Source organism: Crocuta crocuta, unplaced genomic scaffold, assembly GCF_008692635.1.
Source record: "Crocuta crocuta isolate KB4526 unplaced genomic scaffold, BGI_CrCroc_1.0 scaffold64, whole genome shotgun sequence".
NCBI lineage: Eukaryota > Metazoa > Chordata > Mammalia > Carnivora > Hyaenidae > Crocuta > Crocuta crocuta.
The window spans coordinates 10,826,215-10,843,679 of record NW_027530640.1 but is presented as its reverse complement, the minus strand read 5'-3'; the positions used below and the strand labels follow the sequence as shown (position 1 = coordinate 10,843,679).

The 17,465-nt window shown below is 37.8% G+C and overlaps 1 protein-coding gene across 1 annotated transcript in view; it reads right to left on the bottom strand.

Annotated features, from left to right (window-relative positions):
- KDM3B (lysine demethylase 3B) overlaps positions 1-14,577 on the bottom strand; it is a 58,632-nt gene extending 44,055 nt beyond the window's left edge. Inside the window, exons 1-4 of the mRNA XM_077768886.1 lie at positions 14,497-14,577; positions 7,828-7,995; positions 2,720-2,833; positions 1,119-1,224 (exon numbers count right to left, since the gene is read on the bottom strand). Of these exons, the coding sequence (XP_077625012.1) occupies positions 1,119-1,224; positions 2,720-2,833; positions 7,828-7,995; positions 14,497-14,577 (469 nt within the window). The remainder of the gene's footprint in view (positions 1-1,118; positions 1,225-2,719; positions 2,834-7,827; positions 7,996-14,496) is intronic.
- Between the last annotated feature and the right edge of the window lie 2,888 nt (positions 14,578-17,465).

Genomic DNA, 17,465 nt, shown 5'->3' with positions numbered 1-17,465 from the left:
TAGTTAAATCACTACTTATTTTAAATTATTACTCTCTCACAACTTAATGAATCTATACATACTCACATACATAGCTTCCTCTCATTCTGCCTAGTTTTCTTCAATCAAGTTTTTCCTACATTCTTTCCTCCTTCATATCTTTCCTTGATCATTAAACACACTTTATCCTGCTACTCTCCCAAATAAGCCAGTTTTCCTACTTTACCCATTTAGATACAGTTTGACAAAAGAGAACCAAGGACACTATTTCACTGAAAATCATGATTTTCAAGAGGCTCAGAAAGAAAGAGAAGTAGATGTGCAACATGAAGGGAAGGATAAATATTCTTTACGTATACTCTTGGGCAAAATCTGTATCTAAAATGGAAAAAGCTAAGAATTATTTTCATTCTTAAAGAAATAACATGTTAATGTGAGTGTGTCTGTGGATACCTTCTTTTATGAACATGTACCTTGTACTCTAAGTTACTCTAAGTTGTCATTTACGTTGGTGGTCTTTTTTTTTTTTTAATTTTTAATGTTTTATTTATTTTAGAGAGAGAGATAGAGACAGCATGAGCAGGGGAGGGTCAAACAGAGAAGGAGACACAGAATCCGAAGACAGCCTCTAGGCTCTGAGCTAGCTGTCAGCACAGAGCCTGACACAGGGCTTGAACCCACGAACTGTGAAATCATGACCTGAGCTGAATTTGGACGCTTAACCAACGGAGCCACCGAGGTGCCCCAATGTTACTGGTCTTTTTAGTCCTTAAGAACCTCATAGACACTAAGCTCAGTATGGGCAGAGATTTTCTAGTTCTAGTTCCTTGTGTTTAGTACAAGATTTGTCCTTAATAACTATTCAGGAAAAGGATAAAAAAAACAAACAAACAACAGAACAAAACTCACAACAAAACTAGATTATTATGAAACATGATTTAAAGAGGCAACAGTGGTCTGAGTGAGATCCTATTTTTCCAATCTACTCTAGAGATCTAGCTAACTAGAAATACTCTTAACTCTACCTACAAAAAGAAGTGCAAATGTTAGAGTTGCATGGTGTCTTACCCATTCTATCACTTCAACAATGACCACTTACCTGATTCAGAATTCAAGGACAGAAGACTGCTTGTTCTTACCTCGGCTGAATATCTCTTGTAGCTTCTGGTCACTGATCAAAGCATTAACTGTTTCTCTCAGTGCAGCATGTTCCAAAAGAATCTGGTTTTGGCTATCTGTTCCCATCTGGTAAAGATAAAAGAAGAAAACAACCAAATATTAAAATGAATAGTAATATCTAACCAGGTGAGAAAATCATACCCTTGATAAACTCTATACTAAGAATGCCAAAGAATGTTCTTTTTTTAAAAAATTTTTTTAAATTTTATTTATTTTGAGGGAAAGAGAGAGAGAGCATGAGCAGGGGCGGGATAGAGGGAGAGAAAGAATCCTAAGCAGGTCCTGCACTGCCAGCACAGAGCCAGATGCAGGGCTCGAACTCACAAAACTGAAATCATGACCTGAGCCAAAAAGAAGAGTCAGATGCTCAACTGACTGAGCCACCCAGGCACCCTGCCAAAGAATGTTCTATAGAATCCTAGTCTCATTGATGTTCTGCAAAAAATAATGATGCTCAGATCAATTAAGTTTAGGAAATATTATATATTTTATCTTTCTATATACACAGTAGCAGATAGAGGCTTTGACAAGACATTTTAAGAAAAAATTTGTTCAGGTTTCTCATACATTTTTTGACCACAAAATATCTTCATCCATGTAAATCTTTTGGTATATTTTGATATTTACTCAACATTTACTGAGTGACTACTCATATAAACACTGAGATTGCAAAGATGAATAAAGCAAGGGTGGTGAGAGGGAGTGAGGCCTCAAGAGGAAGGAAAACATATCAACAAAGAAGTCATCATTAATATTTCACACAACACAGTTAAGGAAATACTGTTCTTGGCTGCCTCAATAAGATAGCAAAACTCTCGGAAGTTTCCTAATTTTTAGCCTTCAGACAGTAAACCTCACAAGTGAGAAATAAATAAATATTACCATCCATAAATTCTGAAACTCTAACTCAGATGCTAGTTTGTTTCAACTATTAACTTCTCCCTTTTCTTTCTAAGTAAAGATACACCTAAGCTCTTCAATATTTAATGCTGCTTGGAATCAGCCCAAACTTGGGGCACCTGGGTGGCTTAGTCGGTTAAGCGTCCAACTTTAGCTCAGGTCATGATCTCACGGTTTGTGGGTTCGAGTCCCATGTCGGGTTCTGTGCTGGCAGCTCAGAGCCTGCAGCCTGTTTCAGATTCTGTGTCTCCCTCTCTCTGCCTCTCTCCCGCTCATGCTCTGTCTCAAAAAATATATAAACTATAAAAAAAATTAAAAAAAAAAAAAAAGGAATCAGCCCACCTCCCAGCTTCTCTGCCACTGACCTAAGTAGAGGTCAAGTATACAAGCAGCCGCCTCTGGGAAGCCACCTTCTGAGGAGACCCTTAGAATTGTGGTCTTAAGTCTTAAATGGTTTCCCGGTAGGGTGGGGTGTGCTGAAGAGGAAACAAGCCTCAGCCTCTGAAAGGACTTTCAAGGTAGCAGAGAAGCTTTAAAAGGCACAGGGAATTAATGGAAATACTTGTTTCAATACTAAAAGAAAAGGGGAAACATATTTATAATCAACAAAGAAATTAGCAAAGAGGAAATTAAGTTTAGGACTACAGCAAGTGTTAAGTACCTGAAACAGATGCAATCCATTAGCATCTGACAGGAAACGAAGCTCTCGATCCAAAAGGTATTCAACTGGAACCACAGAACCCAAACCAAGTTTATCTACTAGGGGGGTGAAAGTCTGTGAAACAGAAATGACAAGAAATTGATTAGAACTTGGAAAATAAAATAGGTAACAATTCAGCCACATCTCTAACTTCAGAGAAAGTATCCATCATTAATATATCTTTCACTCCAGTAAATACAGATAAGCTAAAGCATAAAACATTTCCAACCCAGCATCTACCCCTCAAATAATCACAGTAAGCAAACTGGAGTAGAAAGTCAGCTCAATACACCTATTTACAGCTGAAAAGGATATAAGGAATGAGAAATTCCTCATTCCTTCTAAGGATGTGACTAATCTTGTTAGGCTTCAAGAGGGCTAAATTACTGTAAATTCCCAAAATACAGACTTATACCATTATAACTCCTAAAATCTTTGTGACATTGGAGTCCATTCGAGCTTCTTCCAAAAGTTCAATTGGAAATGGACTTAAAAACAAACAAAAAAGGGGGTGCCAGGGTGGCTTAGTTAAGAGTCCAACTTCGACTCAGGTCATGATGTCACGGTTCATGAGTTTGAGCCCAGAGTCGGGCCTTGGGCTGACATCTCAGAGCCTAGTGCCTGCTTCAGATTCTGTGTCTCCCTCTTTATGACCCTCTGCCACTCACGCTTTCAAAAATGAATAAAGTGAAAAAAAATTAAACAAATGAAAAAGGACAGTATAGTAAATGATGTTACATATAATCAATAGGTAGAAAATTTGTCTTGAATAATATTTATTTAATCTGGTTAGCCATAGGAGAAGTAGGTTTTTTTAAAATGAAGCTGTTTATACCTTTACTTTGCTAATAGGACAGAAACAAATGGATACTCTCAGAATTAAGTTTATAGCATTATTTTGTCAAACTTAAGAAAACAAAACTTAATAAGAAAAAAAACAAAGTACAAACAACAAAAGCAAAAATAAGTAAGTGGGGCTATAACAAACTAAAAAGTTTATGCACAGCAAAAAAATTGATCAACAAAATGAAAAGGCAATGTAAGGAATGGAAGAAAATATTTGCCATCATATATATGTAAGAGATTAGTATCCAAAATATATAAGGAACTCATATAACTCAAAACCAAAAAATCTGATTTTAACAACAGGCAAATCATCCTAAATAGACATTTTTCCTAAGAAAATATACACATGGCCAACAGGTACCAAAAAATGGGCTGAACAATACTAATTACTAAGGAAGTGAAAATCAATACCACAAGGAGCCATCACTTCACTCCTGTTAGAAGACCTATCATCAAAGACAAAAAATAACAAGAGCTGGCAAGGATACAGAAAAAAGCAAACCCTTGTGCACAGTTGGTGGGAATTTAAATCGGTGTAGCCACCATGGAAAACAGTGTGGAGGTTCCTCAAAAAATTAAGAACAGAATTATCATATGATGCAGCAATCCTACTTCTGAGTATGTACCCGAAGAAAATGAAATCACCACCTTAAAAGATTATTTGCATCCTCACATTCACTGCAGCATTTTTCACAACAGCTAAGACATGGAAACAACCTAAACCTCCAGGGATGGATGAATGGATAAGGAGAATGACATGGGGTGTGTGTGCGTGTGTATGCATACACACACGATGGAATATTATTCAGCCATAAAAAAGGAGGAATTCTTGCCATTTACAACAACCTGGATGAAACGTGAGGGCATTATGCTAAGTGAAATAAGTCACAAATGTGAATGAAATACTGTATAATTTCACTTACATGTGAAAAAATAAAAAGAACTCATAGAGTAGATCTGTGGTTTCTATGCGTGTAGGAGGTGGGGAATGTGAAACATGGTGAATGTGGTCAAAAGGCACAAACTTTAGTTATAAGTTCTGGGGATCTAACATACAGCATGCTGACTATAGTTAACAATAACATGGGGCACCTGACTGGTTGGGTCAGCTCAGTTCTCCCCCTCTCAAAAGAAATAAACATTATCAATTAAACATTAATTAATTAAACATAATTAAACATTAAACATTAAAAATACAATAATATATACTTGAAAGTTGCTAAGAAAGTAAATCTTTTTTTTCATGTTTATTTATTTTGAGAGAGAAAATGCAAGCAGGGGAGGGGCAGAGAGAGAGGGAGAATCCCAAGCAGGCTCCGCAATGTAGGCATAGAGCCCACTGTGGGGCACAAACTCACAAACTGTGAGAACATGACCTGAGCTGAAATCAACAGTCAGATGCTCAAATGACTGAGCCACCCAGGGACCCCACATTCTAAATCTTAAAAGTTCTACCACATACATACAAAATGTTAACTCTGTGAACAGGGTATGTGTTAACTAATGTTACTGTGGTAATCATTTCACAATATATATCAAATCATATTGATCACAAACTTGCACAATGTTGTAAGTCAATTTTACCTCAATAAGGCTAGGAAAAATAAGAGTTCTTATGGAAAGAAAAGCCTTTAAGGATTACAAACAATATCTCATAACCTTACATGAGAAGATACTAAGGTGAAAAAATTCTTTAGAAATAAAAATAGCAAATATAGAATACAGAAAGTTTCAGTACTGGCACGAAAACAGACATAGAGATCAACAGAACGGAATAAAGAGCCCAGAAACAAACCCATGCTTACAGCTTATATGGTCATTTAATCCATGACACAGGACACAAGACTATACAATGACGAAAACACAGTCTCTTCAAGAAATGGTGCCGGGAAAACTGGACAGCTACATGCAAAAGAATGAAATTGGACCACTCTCTTACAACAAACAAAAATAAACTCGAAATGGATTAAACATCTAAATGTAAGACCTGAAACCATAAAACTGCTAGAAGAAAAACAAAGGCAGTATTTTGTGGACATTGGCCATAGAAACATTTTTCTCAATACATCTCCTCAGGCAAGGGAAACAAAAGCAAAAATAAACTATTGGGACTACACAAAAATAAAAAGGTTTTGCATAGCAAAGTAAACCACCCACAAAATTACATGGCAACCTACTATATGGGAGAAGATACAGAGAGAATGATATACCTGATAAGGGGTTAATACCCAAAATATAGAACACCAACAACTGCCCAAATAATCCAATAAAAAATGGCCAGAGGACCTGAATAGACACTTTTCCAGAGAAGACATATAAATGGCCAGCAGGCACATAAAAAGATGCTCAACATCACGAATCATCAGGTAAATGCAGTTCAAAACCACACTGAATGTTGTTGTGTATGAAAAATACAAGAAATAACAAGTGTTGGGTTGGAGGTGGAAAACAAAAAACTCTCCTGCACTGTTGGTGGGAAAGTAAATTGGTATAATCACTGTGGCAAACAGTATAGACGGTCCTCAAAAAATTAAAAGTAGAATTACCATGTGATCCAAGAATTCCACCACTAGGTTTTTACCCAAAGAAAACAAAAACATGAATTTAAAAACATACATGCACCCCTATGTTTCCTGCAGCATTATTTACAACAGGCAAGATACGGAAGCAATCCAAGGATCTATCCATAAATGAATAAAGAATACACACGCAGACAGAAATATTATTCATTCATAAAAAAGAATGAGATCTTGCCATCTGCAATAGCATGAATGGACTCAGAGGGTATAAGCTAAGTGAAATAAGTCAGAGAAAAACAAATGCCATGATTTCACACATATATGGATTTTTTTTTTAACTGTTTATTTATTTTGAAGAGAGAGCGAGAGAGTGTGCGAGCATGCCGAGACAGGGAAGGGCAGAGAGAAAGGGAGAGAAAGAATCCCAAGCATGCTCTACGCTGTCAGGGCAGAGTCCAGCACAGGGCTTGATCTCCTGAACTGTGAGATCATGACCTGAGCTGAAATTAAGAGCTGAATGCTTAATTGATTGAGCTACCCAGGCACCCCACACATGTGGAATTTAAGAAACAAAATAAATGAAGAAAAAAAAACGAGGCAAAACCCCCACACTTTTTAATACAGAGAACAAACTGGTGGTTGCCAGAGGGGAGGTGAGTAGGGGCATCAGTGAAATAAAGAGGATTAAGAGTGGGGCGCCTGGGTGGCTCAGTCGGTTGAGCATCCGACTTCAGCTCAGGTCATGATCTCACAGTTCGTGGGTTCGAGCCCCGCGTCGGGCTTTGTGCTGACTGCCAGCTCAGAACCTGGAGCCGGTTTCAGATTCTGTATCTCCCTCTCTCTCTGACCCTCCCCGCTCATGCTGTCTCTCTCTCTCTCTCAGTAATAAATAAAGCATTAAAAAAAAAAATTAAAAAAAAAGAGGATTAAGAGTATACTTATCATGATGAGCAGTCAGTAATATATAGAATTGCTGAATTATTATACTGTATACCTAAAACTAATATAAACACTGTATGTTAATTATACTTCAAAAAAACCAAAACAAGTTCAGATGACACAGCTGAAAAGATCCCCCAATTTTTGCTTTAGTAACAGAATAAAAGTATGTTAGGAGTAAGCAAGGAGTTGGGGCGCCTGGGTGGCTTAGTCGGTTAAGCGTCCGACTTTCGCTTAGGTCATGATCTCGCGGTTCGTGGGTTCGAGCCCCGTGTCGGGCTCTGTGCTGACTGCCAGCTCAGAGCCTGGAGCCTGTTTCAGTCTGTGACTCCCTCTCTCTCTGACCCTCCCCTGCTCACACTGTCTCTCTCTCTCTCCTAGAAATAAATAAAAAAAAATTTAAAAAAAAAAAAAAAAAAGGAGAAAGCAAGGAGTTCTGGAAACTCTAAAGGGTTCACCTATTTTTTTTTTTCTTTAATGTTTATTTATTCTTGAGAGATATAGAGCACAAGCAGGGGAGGGTCAGAGAGAGAGAGAGGGAGACACAGAATCTGAAGCAGGCTCCAGGCTATGAGCTGTGAGTACAGAGCCCAACATGGGGCTCGAACCCACAGACTGTGAGATCATGACCTGAGCCAAAGCTGGACACCTAACAGACTGAGCCACCCAGGCGCCCAAGGAATTCAGCTATTGGGTAAATAGCGTAGTTACAGTTAGAGTACAGGAGTAAAGCCCGAATATGTTCCTAGGCAGTAAGTCACTCACCAGGGCTGGCCACTGTGCAATGGAGACTCGAGTGCCCTGGACAAGGACTGGGTCCTTCCGGGGTGCCCACACCAGCGACCCTTCCAGCAGAAGCACAATAACTTCTTCAGCGTGAACTTTGACCCAGGAGTGCTGCTTCCAGTTACAGCCATCAAATTCTACAAAGATCTGCAAAGAAAGATAAAAAAGGATTTTGGAGGTCACAACTGGAAAACATCCCACATTATAATATATAAACAAACATATAAAATGTAACTAGGAAAAATTCTACTAATTTGTTCTTAAGTTCTTTTAATGAATTTCAATAAAAATCCATCTTATTTCAGAGCAAGGAAGCTGATCTCAGTTTCACTCTAAAAAGGGCAGCAGAGTTAAGGGTGCACATCCAGTCAGCAATTTTTAGCTGTTATCCTATTGAAATTTGCAACTCTTGGTTTCCAATTTACATCCATCTACACCAGCTAGGGGCCTACTATGTATGAGGCACTGTGCTAGGTTCAGAAACAGAGAAATCTAGCATATTTCCTGGTCTAAAGGAGCTCATATTCTAACAGCTTGGAGAGAATTTTTTTACACCTATACTGAATATGACAGAACTTTTTTTTAATGTTTATTTATTTTTTTGAGAGAGCGCAAGCAGGGGAGGGACAGAGAGAGGATATGAAGCAAGCTCTTTACTGACAGCAGCAAGCCGGAGCAAGGCTCAAACTTACAAACCTTGAAATCATGACCTGAATAGAAGTCAGACGCTCAACTGACTGAGCCACCCAGGCACCTCAGACTGTGGACTCCTTTGATGAATTTTTTTGAATATGTAATATTTGAACATGATATAAAATTCAAAGGATGAACACTGAAAACAAAAGTTGCCTTCTCAGTTCTGTGTGTGGATTTTTTAATTACCCCTGCCAGGAATGATCTCATATCTGTTAGGAGAGGCATGCTGTCACCATTAACAATACTTTGCTTCCTCTCAGCAGAGACACTCTACTTTTTGAGTTATAGATATAGTTAAGTAGACAGTGTAAGAAGTTTTTGAAAGTGATTCATATTAAACAAAACTATATTTTTCTTTTTTCTTTTACTTCATTTTATTTTACTTTAGAGAGACAGAGACGGTGCAAGTGGGGGAGAGGGGCAAAGGGAGAAAGCTCCACACTGAGCACAGAGCCTGATGCAGGGCTTGATCCCACATCCCAGGGATCATGACCTGAGCCAAAATCAAGAGTCAGATGTCAACCTACCAAACCACCAGGCACCCCTAAACTACATGTTTCTTTTTCTTTTTTAAGTTTTAAAAAAATATCTATTTTTGAAAGAGAGAGAGAGTGCACCCACAAGAGCAGGGAAGGGGCAGAATGATAGTATCTGAAGTGAGGTTCATGCCGACAGCAGACAGCCTAATGTAGGGCTCAAACTCATGAACTGTGAGGTCATGACCTGAGCTGAAGTCAGTGACTTAACAGCCTGAGCCACCCAGATACCCCAAAACTACAGTTTCCTAATAAATACTAAGCTTAGGTTTAGCTTTTTCATATAAATCTGACTTCTCAGTATGTTTCACATGCAGCATAAAGAGCAAGACATAGGGAAACAGGTATCAATACTTAGAACAGAAATATCCAGGACCTAAATTATAGAAGGGGTAGAGTATTTATTCATATCCCACTTTATTTTCACAGAATTTTAGTTGGCTTTTGGGAAACACATAAAATAAAATGATCAAGTTCAAATTAAAAAAAAATCAAGGCCAAGCAAACTACAATAGGAAGTCACTATGAAAGTGTCAAAGGGGAAACTTTAGCTGGCCATAAGGATCTATACAGCTGTATGACCGAGTGATACACGTGCCTCTGAGCTTCCTAAAGGCCAATTTGAAAATGGGGAGGTTAGTTGCATAGTTCCCACTGTTAGCATCTTTTTTCTTTCTTTCTTTTTTTTTTTTTTGGTGATTTTTTTTGGGGGTAATATTTATTTTTGAGAGAGAAAAAGACAGAGATTGAGATTGGGGGAGGGGCAGAGAAAGGGGGAGACACAAAATTAAAAGCAGGCTAGAGACTCTGAGCTGTCACCAGAGCCCGACCCCGGGCGTGAACTCATGAACTGCGAGATCATAACCTGAGCCAAAGATGCATGCTTAACCCAGTGAACTGCCCAGGTGCTCATCTTTTTTTTAAAATTAAACTCCACTGCCCAACATGGGGCTCCAACTCTCATGGTTAGTTACCAACTGAGCTAGCCAGGAGCTCCTCCCTCTGTCTAAAATGAAACAAAGTAATTACTTAGGGAAGCAATGCTTTTCCAACCTCTTGGCACTGTAAGAATTTCTCAGGGGCGCCTGGGTGGTTCAGTCAGTTAAGCATCCGACTTCGGCTCAGGTCATGATCTCGCGGTTTGTGGGTTCAAGCCCTGTGTCGGGCTCTGTGCTAACAGCTAGCTCAGAGCCTGGAGCCTATTTCAGATTCTATATTTCCCTCTCTCTCTGACCCTCCCCTGCTCACGCTGTCTCTCTCTCAGAAATAAATAAAACATTAAAAAAAAAAATTTCTCAACCAAAGCTTCCTAAGGCAGCGATGAATGATGCAGGACAAAGCCAGAATCCCCATAGCAGTGACTCTCAACTGGGAACCATGAAGTTACCAAGATTTGTAAGCATTAGGAGCCTCAAGCATTTTCTACATAATGAATACTAGAGGTCCTGGACATGAATGTACTAGTTTTTTAAATATGTGTAGATGATAAAATTAATAAAATTCAAATACATTAGTTACTGAGTTCATATAAGCTTTTCGTGGTATACATGTTCTCATCCAGTCAACATAAAATATACAGGTAAAATTAAATGAAAATTCAGGATACTTATATTCGCAAAGTGTGAAATCACTGTGCAGTAGTCTAGTGTTAGGCTTAATCTCTTCACAGTCAATGCATACTTGTGGATGTGGACTGCAATGCTGAAAAGTTATCCCAGAAATTAAATTCACTATATAAAGCTCCAGTTATATTATTGTAATATACCAAGTAAGCTTCACTTCTGATTAAACACACACATACATAGCCCTCCCCCCCCCAACACACAGTGGGAAATAAGGCTCAGAAACAGGAAGCATGATTTTTACAGAGAAATAGAACACTGAATTGCAATATATTTAATACATGAATGGGCATACTCATATATACACATATGTTCCAAGGGAATAAAACACAACTTCAAATAACTTGCAGACAATTGGAAAGAGATAATCAAACTTACACTTATGTGTATACTCAGGCACCAGGAAAGGTAGCAGCAGCTAATAAACATAGGTTGGGCCTTATGTTCCAGGAGGTTTGGATTTGAGTAGGAGCTCTACTCTGTTAACTCCAAAACTTGGAAAAGTCACTCTCGCCTCCTAAAGTTTTAGTTTCCTCCCTTGTGATAAGACACACTTGGTCTTAATTATCTTGTAGACTGGTTGTGAAATTTAAATAAAGTAATGGATTCAAAAGCACAATATGCCATAAAATAAAGAGAAATAGAGTAAAAAAACAAGTATGGGGGATGTTCAGAAGCAGAAGAGATCACTTTAGGGGTACAGAGGGGACTAATATGGGCTGAGGCCAAAAAAAAAAGGTCCAATAAAGTTCTAGGATGGCCAGAAGCTATATAAGCCGACTGTGGGGGAAGGACAGGGAGATGAGGCTAAAAAAAACCTAAGAGTCAATGTGGCAGACCTTGAATGCTGGGATAAAAAACTGAGGCTTTGGGGCGCCTGGGTGGCTTAGTCGGTTAAGCGTCCGACTTTCGCTTAGGTCATGATCTCGCGGTTCGTGGGTTCGAGCCCCGTGTCGGGCTCTGTGCTGACTGCCAGCTCAGAGCCTGGAGCCTGTTTCAGTCTGTGACTCCCTCTCTCTCTGACCCTCCCCTGCTCACGCTGTCTCTCTCTCTCTCTCTCCCCTAGGAAAAAAAAAAAAATTAAAAAAAAAACAAACAAAAAAACCTGAGGCTTCATCTAGCTCCCAATGGGAGGGGTATGTCTACACACACATGACACAAGTGCCATTAAAAGGTTTCTAAATGAAGTCAAGATATGAACAGTTCAGTTGGTTTTAAGGAAATTCAGCTACCTACCAGTGGATACAGATGGACAGGAGTTGGGGGAAGGTAACAGAGAGTATTCTTACATGACCTAGAGTGGGAGCAGTGAATGAATCTGTTTGTTCTTTTTTTTAAGTTTACTTATTTATTTTGAGAGAGAGAGCATGAGCAGGGGTAGTACAGAGAGAGAGGAAGAGAGAGACAATCCCAAGCAGACTCCGCACTGTCAGCACAGAGCTGGATGCAGGGCTTAAACTCACAAACTGCAAGATCAAGACCTGAGCTGAAACTAAGAGTCAGATGCTTAACTGGCTAAGCCACCCAGGAGCCCCAATATGAATCTCTTTTAAGAGCAATATGGAATGTGGATATATGTAACGTTCTCCACAAACTAAGGCTTATTTCTGGCCCTAGCACTGTGCTTTACTTCCTAGAGTAACGGATCAAATCAGAAATATAAGGTAAACAATAATTTCAGATCAAAGTACCTAGAATATGAACTCTTAAAATGATAGTGTCGAGGCCACAGGAGGAAGGGATATAAACTAACAAAAATTAATGGCTATGGTTGGATTGAGCCAGAGATTACTAAAACAGGCTGATAATCTGAACAGAACAAGACTAAAACAGTTTGAGTTGATTATTTTAAGTCTTTTAAAAAATTCTATTAAAATAATAGAATTCTATTAGAATAAAAGTAGCAAAGAGAACCACACATATTATAGCTAGAATCCAAGTAGTAGATGTGAAATATTTCATTAGTTAGGGAGAGGCAAAGGTAAAACTCTTGCTTTTATTTTAAAATTCCTTTTTGGGGATGAGCACTGAGTGTTATGTGGAAACTAATTTGACAATAAACTATTTGTAAAATAAAATAAAATAAAATAAAATAAAATTCCTTTTATGGTATATATGTGACTTACATTTATTTTAGTGACATTAAAACAAAAGAAAATTCTCTAATAAAATCAATTAAGTTCTCCTAAGTTTGATAACATCAGTTAGTAATTAGTAACCTGTGTAATATAAGCTTTCATGTTTATTGTGTTAATATCAGTTCGAGCTCTGGTTCTCCTTAAGGCCACTCTTACTATAATTAATAAAGTTATTCATTCAGTCACTCTCACCAAAAATAGAACACCTCTTATATATATGTAGAGCATTTACTGGAACCAAGAATATCAAGGTGAATAACGGTAGCAATTGGCAGGAGGGATTTACACCTCAGATGAGTCAACACAGAGGTATAAAAATGATTACAGAGCTGTGTAATAAGGGCATGTTATGTTACAAAATGCATCTGCCTTGAGAAACTAGAATGGTTTCAGAGTAGTAGTAGTAGTATACAAGCTGGGTCTAAAAGGACAAGTTGCCTTCTGGCAGAGAAAGAAGACTTTCCAGCAGGTGCAAAGGAAGAGAAACATAAAAGCAGATTGAGTGTTCCAGGCAGCAGTGGCAGCTGCTAGTAAGCTGTAAGGGCTCTGATTGGCATGTTAATGCATGATGCATCGAAACCTGGTGGCAAAGGTATCTTGTTTGGCCAGCAGAGTGTTTTGTTGTTGTTGTTGATTTGTTTTTAATGTGCATTGAACATCTTTAGGAAGTGTCTGCACTCTCCAGTTGCTAATCCACTATATTCTCCAGTCTGTCATCTAGCTGTTTTCATAAGCCTGGTACCTTGGACACAAGTGGGTTTACGTTCCCTGATATAGGCCTTGGGGGAGCCACTGATAGTTTTAAACGAGGAGGGGGAAGACATGGTACAATGTTTTATAAAGATAATACCATCTGGGGGGAAAACTTCTCAAAGCTCAATTTAAATAGAAAACCAAAACAGAAATTACAAAGTATTTTATAATTAGATGAATGGCGAAACACTTTATTCATACTATGGAAAAATATTAAGAAGTGTTAAAAAATGAGATATATCTAAAAGACTACGATGGAAAGGTCTCCAAGAGGTGTTATATGCAAAAAAGGTGGTTGCAGATTTTAGAGTGTGCATGTGAGGGAATAGGTGGATTGGGACACAGAGGTAATAGTGTTTTTGCCTTAATCAGTAAATGCTCCTTTTAAAACAAAACAAAAAACAAAACACATATTCATATAATGGTTAAATAATTAACACTTTTTAAAAAGTAAAGAATTAACTTTGGGAGCTGGGTGGAAGATTAATTACAGAAAGAAGAAACCGCAGGCAGGGAGACGAATTACAAAGTCATGATAACCCACGAAAGAGATGAAAAAGGATTAACCCAAAAAAGTCTGTATGAATGGAAAACAAAGTGTATTTTAGAAACTACAGAGATAAAAGTAACAGATGATGATGACTGAGAGTAAGAGAAATAGAAGACTAACTCAACTCCTGAAGTCCCTAAGTTTTCTTTTCCAATTTTCCTACCTAGATACATACCATTAAAAAAGGATGACAGACTCAAAATGGAGTCACTTGTGCTAAGCCAAGTGATCAAACCACAACTTAACTTCTCCCAGGAAGAGAATCTTAAACCAGTAAATCGGGAATTACCTGGTCAGCACTAGAAAGGTAATCTGCCTGATGGACAGACCCCTGCTCTCCCCCAAAAGGTGACCTTGTCTGAAACAATCAGCTCCTTGCTAGAATAACCACCTTGTCCCACCTCCTCCTCCTTCTGGCTATTAAAGTCTTTCATTTTGCACAGCTCTCTGGCGGTCCTTTCTATCAGCTAGAAGAGATGCTGCCTGATAACAGGCAATGTTGAATAAAGCCAAGAAGGTCTGTAAAATTTGCCAGCTGAATTTTATTTTAATGATTCTAAAAAACTGTAAAGCGTGTTATAAATGATTTTACAAAGCTGTAGAATATCTTGACAGCCAAAATGGGGAATGATGCACGTCTAGAAAATGGCTGTTTTCAAACATAAAACAATTTTCTCCATATGGTTCCTCTGATCAAGAGATAGCATTTTTTTTCTCAAGAGATAGCTTTCTAACAAATAACCCCCTGCCCTACTTTCTAACATCTGCAATATATGAAATGTTAAGTACTTGAGTATCATAAGGATAACCTAAATAAAAACTCAAGCATACACATATATAGTGTTTTTAGGGGCTGTAGCATCACAAAGATTTGGATTTGCATCCCAACTTCCTCATTTCTTAGCTGTGTAGCCCAGGGCAAGACACTTTAGCCTTTCTGAGCTTCACTTCCTTCCTATAAATAGGGACAGTAAGTACCTCAAAGGATTGTCTAAGGATTAAATGAAATGAAAGCATAAAATGTCTAGCAGACTTTGGGCTCCTGAAAAACATGCATTCCTTAAGAAACTCACACTACTGGTCAGATTTTAAATTGGTATGATTAAAAAAAAAAAGAAAACACGCTATCTATCAAGAATCTTAAATATGTTCATACTGTGTCTTCATAACAACACTCCTGGCATAAATCCTAGGAAATAACCTTAAACAGAGGATAGGCTTTATTCACAAAAAAGCTCACACAGCATTATTGATAAAGTCTAAAATCTTAATTTCAACATTCAATGAAAAAGGAACACTTAAATAATTTATCCAGCCAATAAATATAAGATTTTTCTTAAAGAGCTTTTATTGTTTTCCTTTTACTTATGACAGCAATACATGTTACCTGTGGAAAATAAAAAGCCCCAAGAAAATTAAAATCACCCATATACAAAAGAATTTTCAGTAATACAGGAAAATTGCTACATTAAAAAGCAAAACACAGAATTGAAAATACAGTAGGAATCTGACTTTTAACAATTCTAAAAAGAGTGTAGATGAATATATATCAAAATATAAACAGCTGTTTCTAATCGGTTGTGAGATACAAGGGTGACTTTTAAAATTACTATCAAAGTAATTTCATTTTGTATCACAGGCATGCATTACCTGAAAACCACACACACACACAAAACTAATACTTCTAATATAACAAGTCAAGTGTAAGTCACAAAAACCAGTGGACAATGGGCCTTGGACTGGGGTCCACAATAAGATTCCAATAATCTCAAGACAAAAAAAAAATTAGTACTGAGTCTATATCCATAAAAATATATAAACAGAAATAAGTTAAAGATCAATTATAAACATAACAGGAGGCCACAGAGTAGAAATTCCATAATAACTCAGAAGTGAAAGTTAACAATCTAATACTGGCTCCAACAGTCTACTTTTTAAGATATAGTCAGAAAAGGCCTCTTAAAAACACTAATAGAAAAATTCATGTTCTGTTCTTGATGGAACTTACATTTAGTAGAGGAAATAAGCTATATATTTTGTTATATATTTATAAGAAGAAAAACTGTGATTAATATTCCAAAAGAGGTATATCACAAAGTGCCAAAACAACAAATGAAAAAATAACATGCTGGGGATTCAGAAAGGCTTTACAGAGGTGGTAGAACCTGGAATGGACAAGCTTTCTCTTTATTTTGATGGTTAATATTAAAAGCAAAGAGGAAAGGGTAAACAAAGCAATAAAAGCAAAAAGTACTAAGAAAGTAGAGGATCCCTGAATTAGGGCTGCTTGCTCTAAGTATCCTTTTGGCAACACCCAATTTCCCTCACACGATTCTTTGCACACCAAGGGTCCTTCTTATCTATAATTTGGTCTCTTGCGTAGACCAGGAGGGGGCTCTGTGCAAATCTGTGGATAAGTGTATCTCCCACTGTACATTAATAACCTTATATGCGAATTTACAAATCAGTCTCCAGAGAGTTTGGTTAGTGAGAATCAGTTCCCTAGAGCCTGATTACCCCTAAACACACGCACAAAAATGGAGTTTTTGCCCTTGCAAAACTGAGAGAGGTCATACTCTATGAGTCACTACTGAATAATCAGGTAGGTTTTATCCATCTACAGAACAGGGTAAAGGACACTCTGGCAGTGGGGATAGTGGGGTCGGGAGGGCTTAAAAACCACCAACCTGTCAAAGGCAGTGGAAAACTGAGAAGCAGCAACAGGTGTCGTGTCCCCCAGGCCTTAAGGAAGCAAACCCTACAGCAATCAACTCCAGCTGTTGAGAAAATCACTAACAACAGAAAAGGCCACGTTACTTACCCACCATTTAGGAGAAGGGAAGTAAGAGAACCATAACCAGTCAGAGATGAAAACTAGGCAAGTGAGTAGTAAAGGAGGAAATGAGCCCCTGGCAGGTGGGGAATTAGTGAAGCAACTCTTAGAACAAATGGGTAATTAAGAGGAAATATCTGATTATGCATTAAAGGGAGAGGATGCTGGATATACAAAATGGCCAGTGTATGTGATCACTGCTGGAAATACTGCAAAGCTCTAAAACAGAATGCAAATTAAGATAGAACTATTAATTATACACACACACAAACTTTTTTTTAAAAAAATTAACTCTATGAAGTACTTGAGTGCCTGAAAAACTCAAGGATGGCTTAATGTTTCAAAAACAGACCTCCTGCGCTAAGAATATTAAAATGAAAAATGTTATTAGAGGGGCTCACACTTAAACATTACATATTCTTTTGTATAATCTCACTTTTATTTAAAGTTCTCTGAACAGTACACTGATCCACAAAAACATATTCTATT